The sequence below is a fragment of the Panthera onca genome, chromosome A2 (genome assembly GCF_046562875.1).
Source record: "Panthera onca isolate mPanOnc1 chromosome A2, mPanOnc1 haplotype 2, whole genome shotgun sequence".
In the NCBI taxonomy this organism is placed as follows: domain Eukaryota; kingdom Metazoa; phylum Chordata; class Mammalia; order Carnivora; family Felidae; genus Panthera; species Panthera onca.
In genome coordinates, this window is record NC_138340.1 from 122,853,291 (window position 1) to 122,872,603 (window position 19,313).

The 19,313-nt window shown below is 40.7% G+C and overlaps 1 protein-coding gene across 9 annotated transcripts in view; it reads right to left on the reverse strand.

Annotated features, from left to right (window-relative positions):
- PDE1C (phosphodiesterase 1C) overlaps nucleotides 1-19,313 on the reverse strand; it is a 505,372-nt gene that overhangs the window by 64,541 nt on the left and 421,518 nt on the right. For all 9 annotated transcript variants that reach the window (XR_014137301.1, XM_078440786.2, XM_078440784.2 and 6 more), the window contains exons 14-17: nucleotides 18,401-18,521; nucleotides 16,594-16,769; nucleotides 6,758-6,988; nucleotides 264-341 (exon numbers count right to left, since the gene is read on the reverse strand). Coding sequence is in view for 8 of the 9 variants with exons in the window: in XM_078440786.2 (XP_078296912.1) it covers nucleotides 264-341; nucleotides 6,758-6,988; nucleotides 16,594-16,769; nucleotides 18,401-18,521 (606 nt within the window). In the remaining variant the exon portion in view is untranslated. The remainder of the gene's footprint in view (nucleotides 1-263; nucleotides 342-6,757; nucleotides 6,989-16,593; nucleotides 16,770-18,400; nucleotides 18,522-19,313) is intronic.

Consider the following 19,313-nt stretch of genomic DNA (forward strand, 5'->3'; position numbering starts at 1 on the left):
GTTAAAATGAAAAAAATGGCAAGTGATAAAGCGAGAGTAGAGAATGTATTTATGATGAAGAAAGAATGGTGGGGAGGAAGAGATAAAACAATCATCTGTAAATTATCGAAAAAGGGATAGACTACTCTTTAAATGTAGTGAAGTGGTTTTTTTAGGGTATAAGAATATATTAACAACCATGATTTCAATTTTAGGTGTAATTCTAACAAATTGCATTAAATTGCACATTTTATGGAAAAGTATAATGGAAATTATGTTCTTACCATCTGTTTTCTTTGAATCATTTCCGACATTGGATTGATCCTTCCTGTCTGTCTTATTTTTACCATCTTTCAAGTCACCTGAAAGTAATAAACATGACAAACAGTATATAGCTAAAAGGGAAGTTAAAAATATCCTTAAACTTGTCAAGGTAAGTAGAGGAAAACGAAGTGCATAAGTTTAGTCACGAGGGGGTACATGTCTGAATGCAAATATCTTTTATAGCCACATATTAGGCCTCAAAAATTAGATTACAATACAGAAACTAAGACAAAGCTCCTGTTAAACAATGTTTGCTTAATCCAAGAATGTTTATTTTCCAAGAAAGGCAGTTCAGCTTTATTATTAGGCTGTGGAGTGAAGAAAAACTTAAGTCAAATGTAAGTTATACCAGGTAATAGCTATTTAACTTCTATATGCTTCAGTTTCCCTATCTGCAAAATGGGGATAATAATAACTACTTTATAGACATAATATAAGGACAAATGTATTTAAGGTATCGAATAAATCATCTAGCCCATCACTCAATGACAATTGTTACTGTCAAACAGAGCTATAAATAGTATTCTAAGTAATGAGCTTGTTGAAACATGATTCGTAAATGTTAAAAAACACTACGCAAACAAATGTACAATAAACACGTGTCAAAAACTTACTTAATTCATTTATGAAGGAACCAGAGAGACAGCGAGGATGGTATTCAAGGGCATTTAAGGAAATGGGTATTTATAGGCATTTTATAAAACTGTTAAAATAAGACGGTTGTGTTGGAAATAAAACTGGTTATGTCGTACAATAAAATCAAAACCTTTGGGGGGTTATCTCCTCTAACAGTCAAAAATCTGTAAGTTAGCATATAACTTCATAGCACCTAGGCTTGAGTCAAACAGTAAATGACAAAGTTAGACATAGTCATGTTCTCCCACAGCCAGGGTCATCAAACTATAGCTCGTGGGCCAATCTGGAAAGAAAGGTTTTTTTGGAAACATTTATATATTGTCTGTGGCTGCTTTCATGCTATAGTGGTAGGAGCTGTATGGTTGCAAGAGAGACACGCAAAACCAGGAATAGTTACTGGCTGGGTCTACGCAAAAAAAGTCTGCTGACCCCTGTCTAAGATAATTAATCCCTGGGCATGTGTGTTCAACAGTATGCCAGTGTGACATTGAAAGGACATGGCACCCTTTCCCCCAGCCTTATTCTCAAGTTTTGGAATTTTTTCTTACAGTCTTACTGATGGCATCTTTCTGTTGTAGCCTGCATAAAACCCAGAATAGATTACAACTAAAATACTGGTACTATTGAAGGGAAAAGACCCTAAGAATAATTACAACCAGGAAGAAGTGAGCAGGGTCCTATCTCTTTTTGCTTTCTTTGTGCCAGGCAGTGTGCTAAATGCTTTGCATGCATCATTTCATTAAATTCTTGTAACAACCCCATTATGAAGGTACTACTATTGAAAGTAGATAAATTCATCAAAGATGAATTCACTAAAGGATCAATCTGCAGAATAACAAACTCATCAAATGATTGAAGAGATTTTCCAAGTCTGAGTTTTCTTCTAACTTCCCTGCAGCCACTCTGTCATACACTGGTTGGTCCAGCTTTGTTGAACACAGTGCACTGTGTATGCCCATAACCTTGCATATGCGTCTCCTTCTGGCAGCACGACTGCTCCTGTTGGCTACCGTGGATCTGGTTTAAGCCATTCGACTAATAGTTTTTGCATAAATGGCCAATTGATCTTTCTACAAAGTGATTTTGTTTAAACCGACTTGTGAAGAATTGACATGAAACTCATATTGTCATCTCCATTTTATGGCTCTGGAACCTAAGGCACGGATAAAGTAATTTACTACAGTATACATAGATGGGTCTGATTCTAGAGGCTAAGCTCTCAACTACTGTATCTTGCAACTTCACTATGAAGTTTAACTTTCTGATTTCGGGCTTCTGTTCACTGTTGCCATTTCTAAATGCCTTTGGTCTACAGATTTATAAAGAAATGATTATATAAGGAAAACTCAAGACCATTTTGGGTTGTGATACATTAACAATGTCTTTTCAATGAAATTCGACAAATCCTAAGTTAAGTTGGGAGTCAGTAAATTCTCCAAGTTTCCTCTTAATTCTGAATGGGATGAACTGGCTGAAGGGATTGAGGAAAAAGGTCAACTCTAGCCACAGTGTAAGCAGGAGGAGTTCAAGTGAAGGAAATGGTCACCACCCTTTACCACCATTAATGGCCAAAGAGAGGATTCCTTTGGAGGTTCCATGAAACAGTTCAAATACTGGCTTCTTCCTGTTTTAAGGATGCCAGAGATAGATTCAAGGATCTTAAGAAAAATGAGGATTCCTTTCCCAAATGAGCCTTCACACCCCTAATGCACAATGCTTTATGCCTTCAGGGTTTCCCTGGACTGGAGATTTAGGTACAGCTGCAGCAAAAGACCAGGATGTCTTCCAGAAGTCAGCAGGAGGGGTTCAATTTGCTGGATTCTAGCCAGCAGCTTGTGGCAGCCTGCCTTCTCCTCAGTCAGGGTTGGGGAGGCTGATAGAGAAAGTACCTTGATGGAGACCAGAGCTTAGGGGATCTCATAGTTGCTGAAGAGGACCACACCTCCAGAACCCCACTTAACCAAAATCCTTCAGTTCTATCCTGGAAGTATCTTGGGCGACCACAAAGAAGGGTGCTGGGAAAGTGACACATGTTTGTTTGATGATGTTCCTTGAACATAACCCATTAGGTAATTTCCCATGGGTTGTATATGGAGTAATGGCTGATGTGAGCTGTTATTCAATAAACAGGGGAAACAAAAGAGCCTTTCTGCACAGTTATAAATCATTTTAATTAGGCTCCTGTAACACAGTCTCAAACCACCATTAGCCTTTCTTATTATTGCTCAAAATTGACTTATTTTCCCATCTCTTATTTAATACTTAATTTTTAAGGGAAATGGTAGACTGTTGATTACTTTGGGAAATAAACACAGTTGTGAAACCAACCCAGCCTAGCTGAAAACTTGGGCTCCTGTTTGTTCCTTTCAGGCTCTCCCTCTTACAGCCTTCAAAATAAATTACTGCCACCTTTGCCCTCTCTGGGTATTTGTTTGTACCCATTTCATAAAATTCATAACCATTTCTATGACTGGCATGTTTATGTTCATTGGTTTCTCTCCCTGACCAGACCCGGGATTGGTAAACTATGGCCCATGGGCCAAAATGGCCCAGTACCTGGTCTTACATGGCTCACAAACTAAGAATAGTTTTTACATTATTAAATGGTTGAAAAAATGGAAGAATATTTAATGATGTTTGAAAATTGTATAGGATTGAAACTTGAATTTTCATAAATAAAGTTTTATTGGAATATGGCCATGCCAATTTGTTTATATGTTAGCTGTAGCTGCTTGCACTAAAACAGGAGTGTTAAGCAGTTGTAACAGGGACTGCATAGCTCCCAAAGCCTACACTATTCACTATCTGGTCTTTTACAGAAAAAGTGTGCCAATCCCGGGAATAAACAGATCATAAGCTTCTTGTGGACCTCCACTGAGCCTCAATATTTTTCTGATTTCCTGTTCTCCCCAGTAGTGCCAAAACTTGCAAATAGTAGGGACATGCTGATTATGAAATATAAAATTTGGACTCGGACCTGAATTTGACTTGAAATCTCTACTTAGTGGTTTCTTGACCTTAAGAAAGTGATTTAACCTCTCTGAGTTTCAGTTTCCTCATCTGTAAAATGGGAACGAAGTATGTACCTCCAGAGTTATTAGCATTTTTAAATGTAGATAAAATCTCATGTACAATGTCTGGCAGATGTTAAGCATTCATTAAATGTTAGAGATATTACAATGACTATGTTGATTAAGGGAAAGCCATTTTTTTACCCACTTTCCTAAAAGACAAACAAATAGGGAAGAAATACATCTTGCCTCTCTCAGGAGCCCTTACATATTCCTCCTTTGGGAAGGAGAGACTCGTCTAGAAGGAGGAGTTTGAGAATGCAAAGCTCGGCCCAGCCACCCATTTCTCTGGTTCCCAGCTCCCTTTGAGATGTGTTTTCCACAAAACATACACCTTTTCACCCACTCCAGAAGCAGCCTGCTGGGGTGCTAGGATGCTGGGGTGGTGGCGGGAGGCAGGGGTGGTGGTCCTAGTCCCGCCTGCTCTGCCAGTGTCTGGTTGGCTAAGCTCAGCTCAGGGCAGATGTGTGACGTAGCCCATGTGCTCAGCAGACCAAGGTCACATTTTCCAATTCAATTCTAGCTGCAGTAGAGCTAATATTTTGATCATGGACTTTTTGATTCTGGTATCTCTCTCTTAGTTGGTTCTGACCTCAGGAGTGGATGAGATGGGGTCTTTCGCACTGCCCTCTAAAACTCCAACAGGTATATCATAAATTCTTATAAAGCTGAACATATTTTCTGGACCATGATGCACCTGAATACAAAACAAATGAGCTATGAGCAGTCTCTAGAACCAGGCTGCTAAGAGTCTGGACAAGTGGATAAAGGCCTTCTCTACCTCCTATGGTGGTCATGAGGTTACCTGAGGGAATTTATGTAAAATTCTTGAAACGTGATATGAGATATCATCATTATCATATGTATTAAAATACTGTTTTCTGATTCTACATGTTATATATGTTCATTATAAAAATAACCGGAGAGCATCGTGCTAAGCACCTTCTATATATTTCTCATTTACTCAGGCTATGTAGCATACATAATACCTATAGTATGGCCCTACGAAGCAGGTAAGAGAATACATACATAAAGAGAGGACTTAACACAGCATCTGATGTAGGCGCACCTGGGTGGCTTAGTCGGTTAAGTGTCTGACTTTGGCTCAGGTCATAATTCCGTGGTTTGTGGGTTCGAGCCCCGTGTTGGGTTCTGTGCTGACAGCTCAGAGCCTGGAGCCTGCTTCAGATTCTATGTCTCTCTTTCTCTGCACCTCCCCTGCTCGTGCACATGCACACTCTCTGTCTCTCTCTTTCTCTCTCTCAAAAATAAATAAACATTAAAAAAAAAACCAGCATCTGGTGTATAGTCAATAAATCCTAGTTTGTTCTATTGCTGTAATTGTTTTTTGCTATCATTATCATTACTGGAAGCTCACAAGTGGTCCTTGCTGTGAGCAGATATTATTACACACATTTTACAGAGACAGGAGAAGGTTAAGTAACCTGGCCATGGCCACTTAGAAGTGAGAGGCACAGCTGTAACTTGAATCCAGGTCTGTCTGACTGCAAAACTACCTTGCCACAACCTGGCATTTGACAGCTCCAGAGACTCTGAACTTCCTGCTCTTCCCTGAAGAAGGTAACCAACTCTATGCCCTTGTGCCTTAGCTCATCTTGCTCCCTCTGTCTAAGAAGTCCCAGTCTCCCATCTGACCAGCAAACTTCAGCATTTAAAGCAAAGCTCAGGCATCACCACCTCCTGAAGTTTTCTGTGACATTTCTCCATTCCACAATCCCCAGATGCAACAAAGCTAATGTCTCTTTTTTGACATGATCCTTGGGCATTTTATCAGCCATGCTACTACTGTTACTAGCTCGGAATCACTTCTGAGGATGTTCATACCCCTATGAGATTGGGGACTTCCTATGGCTTTTCCATTTCTAAATTCTCAGTGCCAAGCACAGTGCTTCGCACATAGTTATTAACCAATAAATATCTGTTGCCTTAAATATTAAGAAATCATCAACAGTAAGTACAATCATCCAGATCATCCTGGTACTTTTCTGGTCTTAAAACCTAAAGTTCTGGGGCACCTGGGTGGCCCAGTCGGTTGAGCATCTGACTTCGGCTCAGGTCATGATCTTGTGGTTCACGAGTTCGAGCCCCACATCAGGCTCTGTGCTGACAGCTCAGAACCTGGAGCCTGCTTTGGATTCTGTGTCTCTCTCTCTCTGCCCCTCCCTGATTCATGCGGTCTCTCTCAAAAATAAACATTAAAAAAAATTTTAAACCTAAAGCTCTGCATGCAGGAAACCCCTCAGTCCCAGGCAGGGTGGTCACCCTAATGTATATACTTACTCACCTACAGATGGCCAGACACATACTATAGGAACAGACCCTAGATAGACCAGGGCCCCAGCCCTGCCTACTAAAGGGATAGTACATATGGAAGACTGATTTTCCGGTCCACCCACCTGGGCAATAAGCCCTCAGGAACGTGCTGGGATTGTTAACAGGTATTTCCTCAGTGGATAGGCAGGCACTGGCCAGAGTCTCCAGAACAGCTGGGAAAGGCCTGGAAGGTATAAATCTCCCCAGAGAGAATGGCTCAAGCAAGCCTCTGGCTGCTTTTGATGGGATCCTAATGGGGTCCACAGCCCAGTGAGGTGTGATCAGCAGCAGCTGGAAGACCACAGAAGCCCCATCCTGAGAGGCATCCTCACGGGTGTGGCTGTTGGCCAGTTTCCATTCATCACGTCATCAGCACCCCGAAAAGAGCCTTTCACCGGTGAAACTGTACTCACCATTCTGTTGTTTTTCTCCTGAGGACTTCTCAGCTTTGGAATTTTTTCCACGAGGGTTGTCGCTTTTGTTTGTGCGAGTTCCATTGACTTGATTCTTAGCTTCCCCAGATGTCTTTTTCTCAGCTTTGCCAGCCGCGCCTTCTTCAGCCTGGCTTTTGGCTTCCATTTCCTTTTGCTTCTCCTCCGCGGCCAGGCGAGCTTTTTCCTCTGCTTCCTTCTTGGCCTTCTCCTCTGTACCCAGGGCAAGTTAGGAAAGGCACAGAAAAGATAAAAAGAGGTCACACTATTAGGGAAATTGCCTCTTTGAACAAAACCAAGCCTTTGCACTGAGTGTTTGGGGTATATTTTTGGTTAATTCACATCAGATTAGTGTGTATATTCAGGAAACCAATAAAATTGGTTCATGGTGATGTCATTTGTGAAATCAGTGGATTATAAGGGAGGGAAGGGAGAAAATAATAATAATAAGGATAACGATAATGAATAAATCAAGATTATAATTGGCAATTTCAATATTATCATCAGTGACTTCTCTTGAGTGTGTCCTCTATGCCAGGTATTATGCTAAGTGCTTTTCAAGGAATACTTCCTTACATTCTCAAAATACCTTTAAGCAGTAGCTATTATTACTAAAACCATATTTTATGGAAGTGAAGTCAAGGCTCAGGTATATTACAAAACTCTCCTGTGCCACTGTGAAAATTGGAGTTTCATGTAGATCTGTTTAGGATCTGGAGTTTAAACATAAACAACTGATTACAAAACAGAAAGACAGGAAAAATAATTGCCACTAGAACAATACAGTTTCAGGTCACTGTTTGTGAATTTAAAAGTAGGATGAGGATGGGGCGCCTCGGTGGCTCAGTAGGTTGAGCGTCCGACTTAGGCTCAGGTTATGATCTCACAGCTCGTGAGTTCAAGCCCCACACCAGGCTCTGTGCTGACAGCTCAGAGCCTGGAGCCTGCTTCGGATTCTGTGTCTCCCTCTCTCTCTGCCCCTAACCTACTCGCATTCTGTCTCTGTCTCTCTCAAAAATAAATAAACATTTAAAAAAAAATTTTTAAGTAGGAAGAGGATAATTAGGCCTTACAAAACACAGGTCTTCAAACTGTCCACAAGATTAGAGGTGGCCTTTAGTTTGGCCAGGTGTCCTGGTCTGTATCTTCCCCTTTAGTGACAGGATGTCAGCCGTATTTCCAATTCTGCTTACTATGAAAGGATCTGGCTCTGTGTTTCATCAAAAACATGGCATAATTACATATGGTCAAGTATACATGAAAAGATAGATTGGTTCATTCAACTGATAGTTTATTGAATAGCTACAGTGTCAAGCACCATTTTAGGTGCTGGGAATGTAGCAGCACGTAAGAATTATGAAATAGAAAAGATCATAATTAAGTAAACAAGTCACTAAGATAATTTCAGGTGGTGAAAGGGTTTTATAAAAATGGTGAAGCAAAATAATATGATGGAACACAATAAACATAAAGGAGGGAGGTGGCATTGCATCAGGAGGTAAAGAAAGTGCAATTTGACCAGATTCTTTGTCATGAATTGCTGGCTGTGCAATAATTAGGGGAAATGGCATATAAGACAGAGGAATTTAAAAATGTCAAGGCCATGAGGTAGGAATGAGTGTAGAATGTTCAAGGGATATTGAGTTAGTCAGTATGGCTACCACAAGTTTAGAAGAGGTTAGTGACCGATGATGTGGTCAAATGGCCAAGGACATGCAGAATTGAGATCATGCGGGGGCCTTGGAGGCAATAAAGTGGCACTTGGTTGCAGAAAGTGACACACACCTAACAGAGACCAATCATCCCTTAGGGTAGAGGCTCACCCCGTTTAGCATTCAACTGACTCAAAAGGCTTTCCAGATTGTGCCATCCATTATAGAAAACATTATTTCATTTTTTAAATCTAGATGTGTTGTGTTAAAAATATCCTACACCTCATTATTATCAGGGGTCCTCTTGATTTCCCTTGGTTAGTGTTGGTCCTGAAAAAGCTAGCTTTCACAGACGACAAGTTTGTTTTTAATCTAATGGTCACCAGAGTGGTTGTTCCCCCTGTTTTACCTGGTTAAGAGCACAAAGCCCAAATCTGATCCAGGTTCACCTGTCATTGAACTGTATTGTATTTTGTGGATGTCGATGATCTCTGGCTTCACTTGGCTTCTCCCGCCCCTAGATTTGCCTGGCTTCAATGTCCTCCTTAATATATTATGAAGTTTTTATTACTCTTTTCATTGATTCATCTATCCACCTATCCAACTCAATGCCTTGGTGTCACCCCAGACAAATTAAATCGTATTCTGGAGGGAGAGGGGCAAGAATAGGATATTTTAAATGCTCTCCAGATGATTCTAACATGCAATCAGGATTGATGAGCACTCATTTAAATTTTAAATGTTTGCCATTCACTATTTCCTGACATTCTACTTCCCAAGAGGATGCACTTATACTTTACAATGAAAAGGCGAGGAAAGATTTCTTTACAAAATAACTTAATTATGCACATATAGAGTATGATATCTCTTCTGACTTCTACAGAAAAGTACAACTAAAGAGTAAGAAGATGCCCCTGCAGAAAATAGTGAAATGGCATTCTCAGTGGACTACAGGGTCACAGGAGGCCCCCTGGAATGTTCGCCCAGACTTCCTCTCACCCTCGCATAGTGCCCGAGAGACAGAAGTCAAATGTCATCTCCATCACTGAATTCGCAGCATCTGGCACATAGAAGATGCTCATGGAGTATTTGTTAACTAAGTGAAAATGCACACAATGGGTATGATTTGCCCAATCTGCCAATGAACCTGACTTGTACATATTCCATCTGTAATCTAGACCTGTGTAAAATACAGAAAGCATACAAACTCTAAAGTCCTATCTTGAAAGAGTTAGCCATTTGACAAATGTTGGTTTCCTTAACCACTAAACACAGGTGAGTAAAAAAAAGATGACTGTACTTACTATATAGAGAGGAAAAGTGAGGGGGAGGGGAATTCACTCACATTCAGGTAGCAGGTTAAATAGTTTATGGTCCCCTCACAGAATCCCCACTGAATCTGTGGCAAACTTTCAACATTCAAAATATCCACAAGTCAAAAGCAACTGATAAAAACTGAAGGTGTTAAATTCTGGTTTGCTACAGAAGAGCATAAAATATGTGAGCAAGAAAAATTTATTTGACAACTGAGTCAGAACAATTTTCTATGGAAATCTAGCAAGGAAAAATAAAAACGGGGAGAAGGTCCATTTCAGAAACAAATCCATGTTTGCTCAACTACAGCTGAAAGCGGTCAATTAATGTTTGAATTAATGAATGGCAGCTCTTATGACATTACAATCAGATCCCAGGCAGCCCGCCCTACTATATGACTCCTGTCCCTGTGGCGACTGTGTTCCAGCACGTGGCTTTGCCATGTTCTTCCACTTCACTACTCTACTCCCATCTCTCAATGATTCTGTGAAATAACTGAAATTAGTGTGATCAGCTATCAGCACCCAGCGATACTACTCAAAATAAGTAGACAAAAACAAGCAAACATATAACTAAGAAAAAAATCAGCAGAAGGTATGTTTGTGCCACTGCAAACAGATTCTCATATATTTTCAGACATACAAGATACATAAGCCTTTCCTACAAAGAGAAAAAGTAGACTAGCGCACAATTAATTTGTGCTATAAGGTTCCAACGATAATATATATAGATTTAACTTGTCAGGTGTTAGATTTAGCATCCATGGCACTCATAGGCTTCTAGACTAGTAGGAAGCAAATGCCATAGTTCAACTGCATTTCCTTTTGCTTCCCATTTCAGGATATCTGTGGGGATTTGACTCATTATGAAAATGGCCCAAACCAGCAGCTAATGAGTAAAGGTAGAGCAAAGCAGAGCAGGGCCCTCATGATCCACAAATCTTGCTTCTCCTTAGAGCTGGTCCTATCCCACGCTGCATGCTATGCATTCTGGGAGAACTACATTGATTTCATTTCATCTCCCTTTCTGAATAATGGTTTGTAGTCTCTTGGTTAAAAATGGTATTGCAGTAGTTATCCCTTGGTAAAATTTTCTGAATTGCCTTCCTAAACTACCTACAGAGAGAGAGAGAGAAAAGGAAACTGAAAAACAACCAAAATACTATATGAATTTTGAATAGTTAACTCTTAGTTGTACACAAAAACAACAGAAAAATATCTCCAGCTATCTAAGGACCCAGAAGGTGTTCACACAGGATCTTTCTAAAAACTGAAGCCAAATGCTCTGGTTTCTCTTCAGATCGCATAAATCTTTCACCTTTTAAAAACTGAAGCCAAAAAGTGCTCCAACTGATAGAAAAATTCAACTAATATTAGAAACTTAAGAATAAGGAAATATATTAATGATGTGCAATAAAACTAGTAAATCTTAGCGTTCAATGGAAATAATTGTTTAATACATATAAAACTTGATGCAAATATTACAAATAATATTAAAGGTTAAGTTAATTATAAAATAATAATCTACTTATAATCACCTAGATTAAAAATCTCATAGTATTTCAACAAAAACAGTGATTATGTAGGAAATAAATAAAAATTCCATAAATCAGCATTTGCAAAGGAGTGTCATTATATACAATTACTTAATTTAATTTTTTAAAATGTTTTATTAATTTCTGAGAGAGAGACAGAGTGCAAGCAGGGGAGGGGCAGAGAAAGAGGGAGACCCAGAATCTGAAGCAGGCTCCAGGCTCTGAGCTGTCAGCACAGATTCCGATGAGGAGCTTGAACCCACGAACCATGAGATCATGACCTGAGCCGAAGTTGGACGCTTTAACAGAGTAAGCCACCCAAGCTCAGCCATACCATTTCCTATTTACATTGATACACATAGGTCAATAAAAATGTAAAGGAAATCTCTGGTAAAATAAAAATAGGATATATTTTAAAAGACCATTTATAAAGTTAGCTGCGGGGTAGGGAGATGGATTAAATAGATAAAGGGGATTAAAAGATACAAAGTCCAGTTACAAATAAATAAGTCATGGAGATAAAAGCTAGAGCACAGGAAATATAGTCCTACTGAAAATATTGTAGTAATGTTATATGTTCAGAGATCGTGACTATACTTATCAGGGAAAAAAAGAACATAAAATTAAAAGGCATAGGACAAACTAGTGCAGGGCAGAAGTTGCAAGATACTTTGTCAACTGATGAATTACCATCCTTAACATATAAAGAGTTAATATGAATCAACAGTAAAAATATAAACATTTTAATGGAAAAATGAAGGGGGGATATAGGGAAATATTTCCCACTTCTATTGGGAGATAATATTAGTTGAAAAAAATTGCCAGAGAGAAATTTGATAATATATATCAAGAGCCTTACAGTTTTTCATCTACTTTGACAGAAGAAATTTCACACCTAGAAATTTATCCTAGATAAATAATCATACGTAGGCTCAAAGACTTTTGAACTTGCATGTTTTTAACACTGTGATATGCAATAATGAAGAATTGGAAACCAAAATGTGCAGAAATGGAGGAATGATTAAACTATGGTATCACATACAATGCAGACATTTAAATCATACTTTCCAAGAATACTAGTATGAAGATAAAGTGCTTAAAATAGAAATAGTAAAGTGAGGGGCACCTGGGTAGCTCAGTGAGGTAAGCATCCAGCTCTTGGTTTTGGCTTAGGTTACGATCTCGCAGTTCCATGAATTTGAGCCCCACGTCAGGCTCTGCACTGGTAGCACGGAGCCTGCTTGGGATTTTCTCTTTCCCTCTCTTTCTCCCCCTCCCCCACTCACACTATCTCTGTCTCTCCCAAAATAAATAAATAAACTTAAAAAAAATGTTTAAAAATGAAATAGTTAAATGAAATACAATGTATGGGGAAAATTTTTACTTATATATATGCATGATAAATAAAATTAAAAAGAATTACATTGGGGGCACCTGGATGGTTCAGTTGGTTGAGGGTCCGACTTCAGCCCAGGTCATGATCTCACGGTTCATGAGATCTAACCCCATGTAGAGGGCTCTGTGCTGACAGCTCAGAACCTGGAGCCTGCTTCTGATTCCGTGTCTTGCTCTCTCTGCCCCTGCCCTGCTTGCACTCATTTGCTCTCCCTCTCTCTCTCTCTCTCTCAAAAATAAAAATAAGCATTAAAAAATAAAAATAAACCAGCAATAGCACAGCTAGGAATTTACCCAAGGGATACAGGAGTGCTGATGCATAGGGGCACTTGTACTCCAATGTTTATAGTAACACTTTCAACAATAGCCAAATTATGGACAGAACCTAAATGTCCATCAACTGATGAATGGATAAAGAAGTTGTGGTTTATACATACAATGGAATACTACTTGGCAATGAGAAAGAATGAAATCTGGCCTTTTGTAGCAATGTGGATGGAACTGGAGAGTGTTATGCTAAGTGAAATAAGTCCTACAGAGAAAGACAGATACCATACGTTTTCACTCTTATGCGGATCCTGAGAAACTTAAAAGAAGACCATGGGGGAGGGGAAGGAAAAAAAAGTTAGAGAGGGAGAGAGCCAAACAATAAGAGACTCTTAAAACTGAGAATAAACTGAGGGTTGATGTGGGGGGGGGGGGGGGGGTAGGTGATGGGCATTGAGGAGAGCACCTGTTGGGATGAACACTGGGTGTTGTATGGAAACCAATTTGACAATAAATTTCATACTAAAAAAAAGAAAAGAGAAGAAAAAGAAAAGAAAAAAAGAATACATCAGAATTTCACTAATAGCTATGTCTGGTTGGAGAGGTTTGAAGTGATTTTTATTTTCTTCTTTATATATCTTACTTATATGTCAGCACTGTAACCTAAACACAAATTATTCTTACACCAGAAAAAAATGTTTAAAAAGTATTAAATACTAAACAAAAATTGATCAATATTGAGCCTGGGTGGCTCAGTCGGTTAAGCATCGACTTCGGCTGAGGTCAGGATCTCATGGTTTGTGAGTTCAAGCCCTGCGTCAGGCTCTGTGCTGACAGCTCAGAGCCTGGAGTCTACTTCAGATTCTGTGTCTCCCTCTCTCTCTGCCCTTCCCCATTTGCCCTCTGTCTTTCTCTGTCTCTCTCTCTCTCTCTCAAAAACAAACATTAAAAAAAATTTTCAATTGATCAATATCGATCAGACTTGCAAATTGTTATAGCTACACATCTTTGTTTGGGAACAATAATTTTCAGCCCTGAGAGCTGTTAAGAAATATTGGTTTAATCTTTTCTAACAACTATGGGTTCTGGTCTAGCTCGCTTTGTAAATCAAGTTGGTCAGTAAAACCAAGACTTTAGATCCCATTCTAATCCATTTAATAACAACATAGGTTCAAGTGCTCCATACAGGTCAGGCTTTCTTGAAATCACGGTTTTCTGATAGAAAAGAACAATAGGCAAAACAGCCTGGGATAATCTGGTACAAACTGATCACCAGAGGGAAAAGAGATGCAAACTGAATTTCTTAACACCAGTGAACTAGTCAACAGCATTACCAGGAAGCTGAAAATGTAATAAAGTATTAGATATAGGTTAGTATTTTTACCACCGTCTTCATAACTCTGCATTCAAACCTCTAACTTTCTTTTCCAATTTTTTAAAGTAACAGCTATGAGTTATCAGGCACTAACCACACACAGGCTCTGTTCTCAGTGCTTTTCATATATTATTTCTGTTCTTTGCATCAGCTCTGTGATGTGTATTATCATCCCCAGAAGGTAATTTTCTCAAGAAATCTACATGAATCTGCCAAAGAGCACAGTGCAAATAGGGATTCAATTCTCCATTTCCCCACTAACTGAAATTTGCTTTGATATTCAAACTATTCTCCCACAAAACATACATAATCCAGGCTTTGTGCCTGTGTCCACTCCCTCCTTGTTCCCCATTTTTAAATATAGCACCTCCTTCAGGACTCAACCTCAAGCATCCTTGAAGTCCTGGCTACAGGATGCCTTCCCAAATACCCAAATAAGCAGGTTTAGGGAAACGTCCCTTTATGCTTCCAAAATAGCTTAACCATATCTCCATCAGCATACCTAACATTTTGTAATTATCCGCTTTTATTTATCTGTCATTCTTAAAGGGCCAGTTTTCTCCTGGAAAAGAAACTAACGCTCCCCCAGGTCATTAGTTTCAGAAGGTAACTTAAGGATGCCAGATAACTGCAAACAAATTATTCTGAAGTACCTCTTTAGACTGTGTGTTGTCAGGAATTGGATTTTCAAACGTAATGAGTGTAATTGATTACAAGAGAGTGCTTCTTTTGAGATGGGGTAGTAGCTGCCACTGCTGTTTGCAATGCCTGCCAACAGGGAGAATTTAAATGTTTAAAGCATCTGAATACACTGTGAGAGGCTACCCTTAAAGTACGGAAGAGAAGTTGGCTCCGTAGCTCAGGGTGCAACATCTGTCCTGAAATGATAAGGGCCCAATTATGCCTTAACAGCACCATAAACATAAATATAAATATAAACCCTCTGCCCCACATGAAATGAGCAGCCACTTGGACAGGATTCTGTGGACAAGCCACAGTGGCTGGCATCTGATTAACTCCAGCAGTGAGGTCTCTTCTCTCCCACACTGGAAACACCCCCTGAAGTACGAGGGGCCAACAGGGCCAGAACGTGTTGTGCCCAGCCACTCCCGCACTTCTTCCAACGTGTTGTGCGGGCACTGGTGGATGAAAGGGTCAGTGCTGTGTTTGAGGATAGAACTCTCTTTCCTTGTTATGAGGATCAGGCGACAGGGGCCAGTGAGTGCTGGTGACAAGTGCAAATCCTTCAGTGAACTTCCATTCTTTCTTTGAAAGAAACTCTGTGGTAATGCCTCCTGCCCTCAAGAGACTGTGAGCTTTGAGGATGAGGATGTCTGTTATTCACCTCTGCACTCCTGGCACAGAACACAGAGCCTGGGACATAGTAGGGATTCATTCAGTAGATGTTAACAAGCACTGACTATTATTGAAGGCTCACCTCCACAAATCCTACTGGGATCAGCCCTCACACCGAGCTCCTCGCTGAGCTCCCAAGAGCCAACTATGTTTTTGTGCCTCCCTGGAATCAGGCACCACAGCATCACGCCCTTATCTCAGGTATGTGTTCCTCCCTAGACTACAAGATGAGCATGTAGTATGTATGGACCATGTAGTATGTGTTCAATAAACACAAATACATGTATGAGCAAATGGGTTTCAGCTTTCAAGAAGCGCACAGATTTCAGTCTTTTTTATTTACAGTACCAAGAGTCATGATGTTTCTGATATGAATTTTGACGTTGGCCTCAATGAATTTTACCTACAAGTTACCTTCATCTCAGAAGATCAGTCTGAGTTATGACTGAAAAGAAGTTGAGAACATGAAAGGAAGATAAAAACGTATGCAAGGATATTAAAGCTCTCTCTGTCCTAACGTAATGGCAGGGGTGGCTATTGGCCAGGCTTTACTTAGAGGAAGGAAGAAATTAAGGCCTCACAAGTGTGTCACATGACACGAAATGAGAATGAAAGTAGTCCAGCAAAAACCAAGAAATAACAACACCCATCCTCTGTAGAATCTTTATACCAAAAAGAGGAATTTAGTCATATAGCACAAAAGTCATGCTGAAATGGGGACTCGGTGGGCTGCCTCGTTCTGTCATGTACTGAGCATTACGTACAATGAACAGCAAAAGACGGTAGAGCCTAACATTCCGCCATTTGGATAAACAGCCTGAGATTGTGCTTCATTTGCAATACCTAGAAATCAGGGTTGGCAATGCCTTGTTTTTTTAAGTGGATTTGGACAGATCTCCAGGAAGGTTCCCCAGTAGCATGTTACCTTTGGGCACCTTGGCCCTCCATCTCTCCCGATTGATGTGCACCACCTCAGTCCACGTGGCTTTAAAACTCTTATAGTCAACAGGGATGACAGAACTGTTGACGGGCGCACTTCCTTCTGAGCCAGTGCTCTTGACACCCGATCGCTTCGCATCTGCCGAACTGATGCTGTTCAAACTGGAGATCAAAAAGTCATACCCAAGAGGACGGTTAGTGTTTGAAAAACATATCCCAGTGAACAAGCCCAACAAAGGAGTGAGCAATGCTCCTCAAGTTATTGGGGTGCAATTCCTCTTTCCATATGTGAGAGATGGGAAATTCTGTATTCTCAGCAGGAGAAAAAGATCAAGATTTCAGCCTCATGAGTATCCATATCCCCTGTATTTCTTCTCTGTTGATTGGTATCTTCTTATTCAATATGACTAGAATTCCCTCATATGAGTCTTCTGGCTTCAACTCTCCGAAGTTAACTAATTTGAAATCAGGCTCCTACTTAGTTCCACAGTGCCTCCACCTGCTTCTACACTGACCACTTTTCCAAGTTACCCAGTCACTTGTTCCTCTTTCTCTCCAGGTCCACCTCCCCCTGTACTTGAGTGCCTCTGACCCCAGGATCCCCAAGGCCAGAGTAAGATGATTTCCTTGTATCCTCGGGGGAAGCTGAAAAGGCACAGACACCTTAGAGATTGTGGGAAATGAGACATGCAAAAGACATTTTTTAAAATGAATATTACTTCAAGCTTGAAACACGGGCATTTTTGCAAACATAGAAAGTATAGCCTCCTGGGAAACTTTAAGGTATTATACACTTCCAGGTGGCTTGCACAGTGACTGACACAAATGCGCACCCGCTGACAACCTTGGCTGACTAGACCAGCAGGATACATTTCAGCCCAGTCCCGTGGGGCAGGGGGGAGAAGGCTTCCGTCCTCCTTGTTAGCAGCCGTCACTGGGTTCATTCACCTTGAGTGTTCGGGATCCCACTGTCCTAATATTCCTCTTACCTTCTCTCCTTCTTGCTCTTTTCTTATTTTTCCCATTAATTCCATTTCCCCCCTTTCTCATTTATGACAAAGCCCCAGGTTTTACATGGACAAGCAGGGGAGGGGCAGGAATACTAGCCATGGTGCAAGCATTTCCTCTGTGCTTGATCCTGTTATAAGGGCTTTATGTAGACTGAATAACTCACTTCGTCTTTCCCCCAGCCTAGGAGTATTACAACCTACATGGGAAATCAAGAAAACTCGCCTGAGATGACACAGGTACAACGTAATGGGATTGGGATGTTTAACCTGGAATCTGACTCCAGAACCTGCCACTAATCTATGCTCAATATAATGAAACCGTGCCAGAGGGTGGCTTAAAACTTGCAGGTTTTTTTCCTTCCTCCACTTCATTCCCTTCCTGAACCTAGAAATGAAAGTGAGTTTCATTTCTTGGGATGACTCTGATCAGCGGGACTGTCTTTTTGGAGTATGGGAAGCAAGGACTGTCTGGGCTCAGGCAATCGAAGTGCCAGGGTGGATGTTGCCACGAGCAAAAGCACCGAAAGAGAGAATGTGGTAGGAAACCTGTACTGGGAATGCTCCGGTCACGGTGTGGACCTTGGTCATTCCCTTCCCGGCCAGCCTGGAGAGTACAGACAGTACAGCTTCAACTCCTCTGAGAAAAAGAAAGAGGCAGACATCTGTCTTACAAGAGAGGGAGGGCAAACCTCATTATGAAAAACCCCCATCGCTCCCAAAGGAGTGACTCTGTTCTTGTGGAGAGACCGACCTGACTCTCACCCTTCAAGCTTCTGCACTGACCTTGAACGCCTCTGTCCTGTCCCGCCAGTTTGGGAGGTTTCATCAATTAAAGGACTCACGATCTTTTCGGTCATGTCCGTGAGCACAGTAAAGGTGGGTTCCACGATGAAATCAATAAAACCTGAAGAGAGACAGCAACGCTTCAGAGGAACTACACATAAACTGGTCCCTTCCATATTTCCCTATGGAAACTGATGAACCTTCTCTTTTTTTTAAACTTCATCTGCAGAGGAGCTCCAGATCAGATCAGGAGAGAGAAGGTTGGTCTTATTCATTTAACCTATTCCTGGAGTTGAATATCATGAGTGAGTTCCATCTCTCCTATGTAACTTCCCATGACTTTTTAGTAGATGGTGCAATAAAGTGCTTAAGAAACTCATATCCAACCTCCACTGTGTCATAGATCTGTGGTTGGTGCTGCATAAAAGATGAAGATGTAGAACACAACCTGCCTACCCTCAAGGAGTTTACAGGAGACATGACCTGAGCACAAAAATGGCCCTGAGGGGATATGGAAAGGGCCCAAGGGGAAGCCCAAATAAGGCCTCTGGGAAGGTAAGGAAGGAAGGATATTTTCCCTCTCACGAGAGGTCTGTGAATAGCTTTAGGGGAGTTGTGTGTTTGAGCTGAGACCTAAGGCTCTTCACTTTAGGTGGAAGGAGTGGAATAAGCAAAGTGACAAGGATAGGAAAAAGGCAGGATGTGTCTGAGGAATGACTGAGGCTTAAAGACTTTTTTGGAGTTGGAAAGGGGAATCTTGGGAAGGCAGGTAGTCACCTGCTCAGGGCAGGAGGCTCCTGAGGGTGGAGCTAAGGAGCTGAGACTTAGATGGGTACTGTACGCTCCTTGACGTGTTTGGGCACCATCACAGTTAAGATTTTTTTAAATGTTCTTTGGGAAAGTTAATTTGGCA